This window comes from Gigantopelta aegis, chromosome 5 (assembly GCF_016097555.1).
Source record: "Gigantopelta aegis isolate Gae_Host chromosome 5, Gae_host_genome, whole genome shotgun sequence".
In the NCBI taxonomy this organism is placed as follows: Eukaryota; Metazoa; Mollusca; class Gastropoda; order Neomphalida; family Peltospiridae; genus Gigantopelta; species Gigantopelta aegis.
The window spans coordinates 11,245,739-11,255,770 of NC_054703.1; the positions used below are offsets into that span (position 1 = coordinate 11,245,739).

The 10,032-nt window shown below is 41.6% G+C and overlaps 1 protein-coding gene across 1 annotated transcript; it reads right to left on the reverse strand.

Annotated features, from left to right (window-relative positions):
- Window positions 1–975: 975 nt before the first annotated feature.
- LOC121372943 (nociceptin receptor-like) lies at window positions 976–1,545 on the reverse strand. The gene has a single exon (XM_041499379.1). It carries the CDS (start codon window positions 1,543–1,545, stop codon window positions 976–978), a length of 570 nt encoding a protein of 189 aa, XP_041355313.1.
- Between the last annotated feature and the right edge of the window lie 8,487 nt (window positions 1,546–10,032).

The following is a 10,032-nucleotide window of genomic DNA, read 5'->3' on the forward strand; positions in this document are numbered from 1 at the left end:
GAGATTAACTGCGTGACTTTTCCACTGCAATATATCCATTCAATTCATTTCACTTCAGACAGGCATTATTTTTATGTCAATGATTATTATGTCTCTAACGACCAATGTCTTGTATTCCATTGGTCATACCTTTAAACAATAGCTAGAAAACACCCATTCAGTTATTCAATGCCGTTGGGTATCTTTTGAAATGTATAAATAAATGTAATTTAAAATAATTATGTTCTGTGTTCTGTACTTAGTTGTATCAGACTATTCCACTATCTACTACAAGTATTATTCAAGGTAAAAGGCAGGTCATTGTGTTGTTTTAAGGCGTCTGTCTTATTGGACGTCTGACTTTTGGGAGGATACCCTTTAATCATTATAACTATGGAACTGGTATTCTAGAACATGTGGCATTAGAGGTAACCACTGGTAATGTAACTGTTGCCGTACTGACTGTGGAACCAACGGCAGGTGGTGGTGGTGGTGGTGGTGGTGGTGGTGATGGTGATGGTGGTGGTGGTGGTGATGGTGGTGGTGGTGATGGTGGTGGTGGTGGTGGTGGTGGTGGTGATGATCGTGGTGGTGATGGTGGTGGTGGTGATGATGGTGGTGGTGGTGGTGGTAGTGGTGGTGGCGATGGTGGCGATGGTGGTGGTGGTGATGGTGATGGTGGTGATGGTGGTGGTGGTGGTGATGGTGGTGGTGGTGGTGGTGGTGGTGGTGGTGGTGGTGGGTTATCACCTGTTTGACTCCTCTTCACACAGACACATCCGATGTTTCTCTTCATAACCTGTCGATAGTTCTGTGAACTTGCCATTAAGATCAAAAAGTTCTGACCGAAATTTAGCGAGTAGATTATATGGAACACTGGCCACAGTTTGTCGCTTAGTATCGCAACGGTTGTACCTGTATTCAGATAATACAGCGACAGAGATATGGTTTCTGAAGTCGATACCGGTAACAAGGTTACAAAGGCCAACACCGAGACTAACACCAGGGGGCGTGTTGAACTGTCGTTCGAAGAATTTGCCTGTTCCTTATTAGCGTGTTTCGAAACTCGTTGCTACGTTTGATGCGAACGATCATAACGATGTTGAGGAGGAGTATTAAAACGCAGGGTAGCGTGGCCGACATTATCAGACGAACAGGCAGCAAGTAGTAGACAAGTTCATCTGACGGATTACAGCCACCATTTCCCAACTTCGTTAGAATCAAACTGGGTAGAACTAGCAAAATGGTTGCAGCAACCATGCACGAACAGACGGCAATGCTTTTCTTCCTAGTACACAATCTTCGCCGAGTCAGCGGTAAACAGACGCATACGAATCTGTCGAGAGTAAGTCCTATAACCAGCCATGGTGATAACAACATTGTGTATAACTGGTAGGTGACAGACATTTTACAGAGAGTGTTGTTGATGTTAGCAACCATCGGCAAACGAAACTGCTTTTCGGTCTGCGTAAATAAATTCGCGATCAGGACCAAGGTGTCAGACACAGCAAGGAATTTCAGGTACACGCTGTAGGAGAGGGAACACAACTTGGAGTCGCTCATCATTATGAACTGCAGGATGTTGCCAATGGTACCTATTATGGCTATATATAGAAAAATGACCCAGTGACCATAGCCGGTTCTAGGGCTTTTCACCCCCCCCCCCCCCCGGGCATTTTCCCCCTGGTAAATTCCCCCCGGTCATTTCCCCCCCGGTCATACCCCCTGGTACATATCCCTCTGGTACATATCCCCCCTGGTAAATTCTCCCCTTCAATACTTAAATTGACACTAAAATAGTTCCCCTCCACCCCTTCAATACTTAAATTGACTGTTTTAACAGACACTAAAATGGTTCCCTTGCAGTAGTAGAGTTACTTTCTAATCCTCTAATCCTTTCTAATCCTCTTGATTTAATTGCCGGTGAAGAAGCCCTCATAGCCACCTATTCCTTTTTTTCTTAGATCAACAGATTGTATTATCTACTAAAAGAACAATGTTTGAAGTAGTGATATGTTACTTGCTAATCCTCTTAATCCAATTAACAGGGATGTCACCAAACGACTAGAGAATTTCGTCAATGATTATGACAACAGACGTGTGTTGCTTTTCTTACGTGGAATTGCCCACAATCTGCAGATGTAATCCCACTGTTCAGTTAAATAAAATACAATTTTAATGGGAAATGCCCTGGTATGACCATAGCCATGTAAATCGAAATATGGCCAATCGTCTAGAGTCGAGTTATCATAAATTATGTTGATGTCACCGTCGTTAAAAATGTTTTCATTAACAACATAGTCTCTATCGCTAACATAGTCGAAATCTTTAACAGTCTCGGTAAATTTGGATGTCTGGTTTGACGTAAATGGTGAGGGTGTTGACATTGTTCAGATGTAGCTGCCCCAGAGTATGATCTGTAAAACAAAATATATATTTCTAAAGATACAAGCTCTCCACAACATATTACAACAACATTTACTAATGCAAAATACAAACACAGTTACAGCTTTCATAAAGTCACATTCACTTCGCCATACCATAATATAACAGTTTGCCATCTGTCAAGAACAATGGGTTAGTTATTAGATGTTAGAACCTTGCACCTACCAGTCTCCTCGACATCATCGAGGCAGGTTCTATTTGTATTCATCGCTTCTGTCATCAAAACGCAATCATCAACATCTTTATTATCGTCATCATTATCCATACCATTTTCTGTACTTCTGTTTATTAAATCGTTTACAGTCTACACTTGTTTACAAAATCTCAATTAAGTCCCTATTACTTAGTTTATTAGCCGTAAACATACATGCCTCATGGGCATTACAAACGTTAAAATATAATAGATATATCATTAAAAGGGAAGAACAATTTACACTGCATGGAAAGTGATGAAAATATTCAATACAAAATCTAACAATAATTATCAATGTAATAAAGAGTGTATATAATAAAGAGAACGTATATACTCACATGTTATCATGTCTCTGCGTGGTTTCCTCTAGTAAATATTTACATTGCCATCATTATCATTACCATTTTCCGTTCTTCTGTCTATTAAATCGTTTACAGTACACTTATTTAAACAGTATGGATTAAGGCCCTATTATGTACTTTATTTGCCCTAAACATACAGTTCATAGGCATTATAAACATTAAAATATAATAGATATATACTCTTCAAAAGAAGAAACGCAAAACCACATTGTCGTAACATTTGGAGAATTGATTTAATTATTGAATGGTGAGTCCGATAATTACCAAATGTTGCAGGATTGTTCACAATTCACTCTAGTCCATTGTGAGTAAGTGATAGGACACACCACCAAGGTCAAGGTCATCTGGAGTCAATACCGGGTGTGGCCTCCGCGTGTGTTGACAACTGCCTGGCACCGCCTGCCCATTGAAGCAACCAGAGTACGGATGACGTCCCGGGGGATGGTGGCCCACTCGGCCTGCAAGGCTGCTGCCAGCTCGGGCAGGGTCTGGGGCTGTGGTTGTCGCTGTCGGAGGCGTCGGTCCAACTCGTCCCATAGATGCTCAATTGGGTTCAAATCCGGTGATATCGATGGCCAAGGAAGGACATTAATGTTGTTGTTCTGTAGGAAAGCCGTTGTGAGACGTGCTGTGTGAGGCCTGGCGTTGTCATGTTGGAACACTGCGTTGGCGTTGGCCATAACTGGAACGATGTGTGGCCGGAGGATCTGGTCAATGTAGCCCTGTGCATTCAGGTTGCCCTGCACGTGGACCAGGTCAGTTCTGCCAGTGTGTGAGATGGCTGCCCACACCATGACACTACCCCCGCCGAATCTGTCCACTTCCTGTACGCAGTTTGCCGCATAACGTTCACCACGACGCCTATACACGCGACATCTTCCATCATGACGTCGGAACAGAAATCGGGACTCGTCACTGAACCACACCTGTCTCCATCGCAGTTGAGGCCATTGTCGATGAATCTGGCACCACTGCAGTCGGAGTCGACGGTGTTGTGGTGTTAAGATGACACCTCGAACTGGACGTCTGGCACGAATTCCTACCTCACGTAGGCGGTTCCGTACGGTCTGGTCGGATATCCTGCGCAAACCTGGTATTGCTGCGGCTGTGGAGGTGGCAGTAGTCAATCGTTCCCGAAGGTGGCGTACCCGGATGTAGCGGTCCTGCCCGGGGGTAGTGACCCGTGGTCGACCGGATCTAGGGAGGTCACGTGTTGATCCATGTTGCTGGTAACGGTCCCACAGTCTGGAGATGGTACTTGGGGACACATGGAATGCCCTGGCAACGGCCGTTCTGGATTCGCCTGCGTCTAGTCGGCCGATGGCATTGTTTCTCTGCGGTTCACGGAGACGTGGCATGTCCTGGATTGTCAACTGTCGGCCAGATACAGAGGCCAGGCAAGCGAACACCCTGCACTTTTATACTGTCGGTGTTCATGTTGCACGTGCAGACAACGCACGTGCAGTGGTGACATGGTTTGCACGTGGCTGCATTTTTGCGAATATTCACATTTTGGAACTTTATTGTACAGTAGATCCGTTTTATCGAATGTAACCGTGGGAATGTGTTTGGGACATGCAATGACCTTATATTCACAAAGCATGAACCGGTAGGAAACATAAAATCGGAGTTATAACCCATTTGTACCCTTTTGCGTTTCTTTTTTTGAAGAGTATATCATTAAAACAGAGAAAAAAAATGCATTGTATGGAAAGTGATGATCATATTCAATATAAAATGTAATCATAACCATCAATATATTAAAGAGTGTATATAATAAAGAGAACGTATATACTCCACTTACATATTATCATGTCTGTGCGTGGTTTCCCTGGTATATATTTACATAATCATCATTATCCATACCATTTTCCGTACTTCTGCCTGTTAAGTAGTTTAGGTAGTACTAAATGACTTCCGGCTGGGTCAAAGTTCGAGGTGCACCCAACTTTTGATAGAGATTAACACCACAAATCCTGTGATTGGTGATACATGTGAGTGTGTTGTTGTTGTTGTTTTTTAAATAGTAAAAACAAAATAATGCAATAAAATAGATGTTCGGGTAAGTAGGTCGTTTAAAACAGCGTTTATTTAGTAATGAATCAAAAATAAATATTCCAGTTGAAAGGGCGCATCAAGACACATATATTGAGTGGTAGTATGATGCAGTAGAGCAAGAAATAATCTACAGCAGTTTATGTTTCCCCTACCCCATAATTTCCGGTGAAAATATGTGGTCACGAAATATGAGAAAAGTGCAAATGTTTCAGTAAAGCACATGATACAACTTGCAAGACTGCCAATTCCTCATGCCCCAAGATGGGCTACACCAAGAAATAGCCGCAAACAATTTGCAACAGAAAACATGATTAAAGTGGTGTCAGCTCCTGGACTACAAGATTGTATTCCTTGGTACATTTGATTTTTGATTTTGAAGGAATTTTCCATTTATGTTATTGTCTAATAGTTTTTGCCACAGACATGTTCTAGAAATTAAATCAAACGCCTTTTGGATGTCAACAAAAGCACAGAATAGTTTCGTTTTTCTGTTCTTTAAACTTTCTATCAGTGAAGGTATATTAAATATATGGTCTGTGGTGGAATAACCTTGTCGAAAAGCAGTTTGGGCTTCGTTCAATATGTCGTTTTCTTGAATAAATTTCTTCAATCGGTTATTTAAAATTGTTGTAAATAGTTTCGAAATGAAACATAGTAACGTTATTGGTCTATATTGTTCTGGTAATAAGCGACTGCTTTTATTTTTGAAAATGGGTTTAATAACTTCAATTAGCCATTCACTAGGATAAACTCCGTTTTCTAGGATTATGTTGGACAAATTTACATAGATTGGCAACATCATGTCCGCAGTCGTTTTAACATATTCATTAATGATGTTATCAATTCCTTGTGCCTTTCCATTTTTCAACTGTTCTATAGCCTTTATTATTTCTCCTTCTTCTATCCTTTGATTTAAAACATTTTCTCCGTCTAAGTCTATACTATCTACATTTGTTTTTATTTCATTGTCATCTGTTTCGTCTTTGTTTAAATTTTTGAAAAATATATAAAAATCATCTAAAGGTGGTACAATTTTTTCTTCGTTTGGTCGTTTGAGTAGTTTATATATACTCTTCAAAAGAAGAAACGCAAAACCACATTGTCGTAACATTTGGAGAATTGATTTAATTATTGAATGGTGAGTCCGATAATTACCAAATGTTGCAGGATTGTTCACAATTCACTCTAGTCCATTGTGAGTAAGTGATAGGACACACCACCAAGGTCAAGGTCATCTGGAGTCAATACCGGCTGTGGCCTCCGCGTGTGTTGACAACTGCCTGGCACCGCCTGCCCATTGAAGCAACCAGAGTACGGATGACGTCCCGGGGGATGGTGGCCCACTCGGCCTGCAAGGCTGCTGCCAGCTCGGGCAGGGTCTGGGGCTGTGGTTGTCGCTGTCGGAGGCGTCGGTCCAACTCGTCCCATAGATGCTCAATTGGGTTCAAATCCGGTGATATCGATGGCCAAGGAAGGACATTAATGTTGTTGTTCTGTAGGAAAGCCGTTGTGAGACGTGCTGTGTGAGGCCTGGCGTTGTCATGTTGGAACACTGCGTTGGCGTTGGCCATAACTGGAACGATGTGTGGCCGGAGGATCTGGTCAATGTAGCCCTGTGCATTCAGGTTGCGCTGCACGTGGACCAGGTCAGTTCTGCCAGTGTGTGAGATGGCTGCCCACACCATGACACTACCCCCGCCGAATCTGTCCACTTCCTGCACGCAGTTTGCCGCATAACGTTCACCACGACGCCTATACACGCGACATCTTCCATCATGACGTCGGAGCAGAAATCGGGACTCGTCACTGAACCACACCTGTCTCCATCGCTGTTGAGGCCATTGTCGATGAATCTGGCACCACTGCAGTCGGAGTCGACGGTGTTGTGGTGTTAAGATAACACCTCGAACTGGACGTCTGGCACGAATTCCTACCACACGTAGGCGGTTCCGTACGGTCTGGTCGGATATCCTGCGCAAACCTGGTATTGCTGCGGCTGTGGAGGTGGCAGTAGTCAATCGTTCCCGAAGGTGGCGTACCCGGATGTAGCGGTCCTGCCCGGGGGTAGTGACCCGTGGTCGACCGGATCTAGGGAGGTCACGTGTTGATCCATGTTGCTGGTAACAGTCCCACAGTCTGGAGATGGTGCTTGGGGACACATGGAATGCCCTGGCAACGGCCGTTCTGGATTCGCCTGCGTCTAGTCGGCCGATGGCATTGTTTCTCTGCGGTTCACTGAGACGTGGCATGTCCTGGATTGTCAACTGTCGGCCAGATACAGAGGCCAGGCAAGCGAACACCCTTCACTTTTATACTGTCGGTGTTCATGTTGCACGTGCAGACATGGTTTGCGAATATTCACATTTTGCAGGCATGCGTTTTTGCGAATATTCACATTTTGGAACTTTATTGTACAGTAGCTGCGTTTTATCGAATGTAACCGTGGGAATGTGTTTGGGACATGCAATGACCTTATATTCACAAAGCATGAACCGGTAGGAAACATAAAATCGGAGTTATAACCCATTTGTACCCTTTTGCGTTTCGTTTTTTGAAGAGTATATATATATATATATATATATATATATATATATATATATATATATATATATAAATATAAAAAAAACTTTAGGGTCGGTTGTTCTTAGTTGACGCATTTGGTTTTCTATATTAAATTTTTGATCTGACTGTTCTTTCAAAAGGCACTTTTAAATAGTTTCGAAATGAAACATAGTAACGTTATTGGTCTATATTTTTCTGGTAATAACTCCAATTAGACAAAAATATAAAAAATCATCTAAAGGTGGTAAAAATGTTTCTTCGTTTGGTCGTTTGAAAAAAAAAAAAAACTTTAGGGTCGGTTGTTCTTAGTTTGCGCATTTAGTTTTCTGTATTAAATTTTTGATCTGACTGTTCTCTCAAAAGGCACTTTGATTTGACTGTTCTCTCAAACGGCACTTTTTGTATGATTTACTTGCATTTATTAGTCTTATCTTATTTTCTACAGTTTTATACAAGTCATAAGTGTTTTTGGCTCCATGGTACTTTCCGCGTAGAGCTCTACATCTGTCCGACACTCCGAACAATGTTCGATGACTTTTGGATTTAACAGGCCGCTTGTTCGCCCGTGAACGTGCATGACCTAAGGTCGATTCGGCTCCATCTAAAAATAGATTGTTCAACATCTCTGTTGCTTTATCGACACGTGCTTGGACGTCAACAGACTGATTACCAAGAATTGTTAATATGTTTGCAAGCGAGTCCCCATTGATTTTATTTTTGAATTCAGTAGACTTTTCTGGTTTCCATTTACCTGGCTTCTTTTTTGTAAGAGGTGTTATAATTCCAACTGTATCATTATCGCAGGTTTGTTTATTTATGTCTGTTGTCAGTATTAGGCCGCAGTGAATATCTGAGAAAAGTGGGTCAAATTCACACACTTGAAGTGATTTTGCATTTGAGCTATGTACAGATGTGATATTCCTGATACTGTCATAAGGTGGGTCTGCATTTTTAATGTTTCTACGTGGTGCCATCTCATTCATTGAACTAACATAAGGTGAGTCAACAGTTTTGGTGTTTACAGATGGAGTATGGACATTTGCAGTACTTCCATACGGTACGTCAATATCTGAGGTATTACTACAGATATGGGTAGGTATTGGTCTAGGTTCTAACATTGTTTGTATACTGTCTATACTGAGTTGTTTTTTATTTACAGTTATAATGCCAGTTATAATTAATAAAGAAAATTCTACTCATTAAATTTGGTCGCTAGATTAGATCGGGTGGTCAAAAAGAAATTAGATAAGATCGGGGTGGGGGGGGGGGGGGGGGGATAGAGTTGAAAATGGGCAGAATTTTGACCCACCCCTCTCAAAATCCTGGCTACGGGCCGGTTGCCAACTAACAACTAACCCACAGCCCAGATACCTGAGGTGTGTGCCCAGAACAGCGTGCTTAAACCTTAATTGGATATAAGTACGAAAATAAGTTGAAATGAAATATGTGACACCCATGTCAGTTGTTGCTGGAACATCGTTAAACCTTTAGCTCAGTTTTTTTGTTTAACGACACCACTGGAGCACTAAGGTTTACTACGATAATAAGCTCTACGTTGCCTGTCCACCGATACCTTTTCCACAACCCCAACCACCATCGAACGCATCCCAAACCACAGTACACCTTGCCTGGTGCTTATACAACTGTTAGAGATTAGACTCGATACTATATAGACTCCGATACAGTAACGTCATGGCAACGCCAATCTAATTAAAAGCTCATGTCCACCAATCAAAACCTTACTTGCAGAATCCTGCCAGTGATTTAAAAATAATTTGAAAACATTCCGAATTATCCTGAGGGTATACGACATGTTTCGTGTGAATTACGAATGCCTTAAAACATGTTTTATTTTATAAAATAAATAATTTGTAATGTAAAACTGAAGACTGATTTAAACAAAAAAATGTTTTATAAATAAATAAATAATTTTTAATGTAAAATTGAAGACTGATAACCCACCCCGTACGTATTGGTATGGTTCGCTGTACTGCGGCCACTAAAATAGACTCGCCCAATGTTTTTAGAATTTGTATGCTCCCAAATAACGTTATAAAAGGCGAAGTGTAATTGGTCCATATTTAAATTATTATTTACAGACGAAATGTTACCTGGACATTGGGGACTACGCAGTGTTGTTCGTTTTAAATCACTGGCAGGATTCTGCAAGTAAGGTTTTGATTGGTGGACATGAGCTCCAACCGGCTGGTGTTAGATCCACATGTAATAGTGGAGCTAATTTTAACTAGATTGTGGCAACGCCACACAAATTGTATGCGTGTGACGTAATTTGACACTGAGTCTGTCTGTGGATATAACAAATCATTTTCTGCATTTTTACAAGGGTTTCCTCACTCTGTCTTTCTGGGATGGAAAGAAAGACATGATTTATTTAACAACGCACTGAACACATTTTATTTACAGTTATATGGC

Coding starts and splice junctions, on each gene's coding strand:
- LOC121372943 (XM_041499379.1), bottom strand. CDS start 1,545: ATGATGAGCGACTCCAAGTTGTGTTCCCTCTCCTACAGCGTGTACCTG.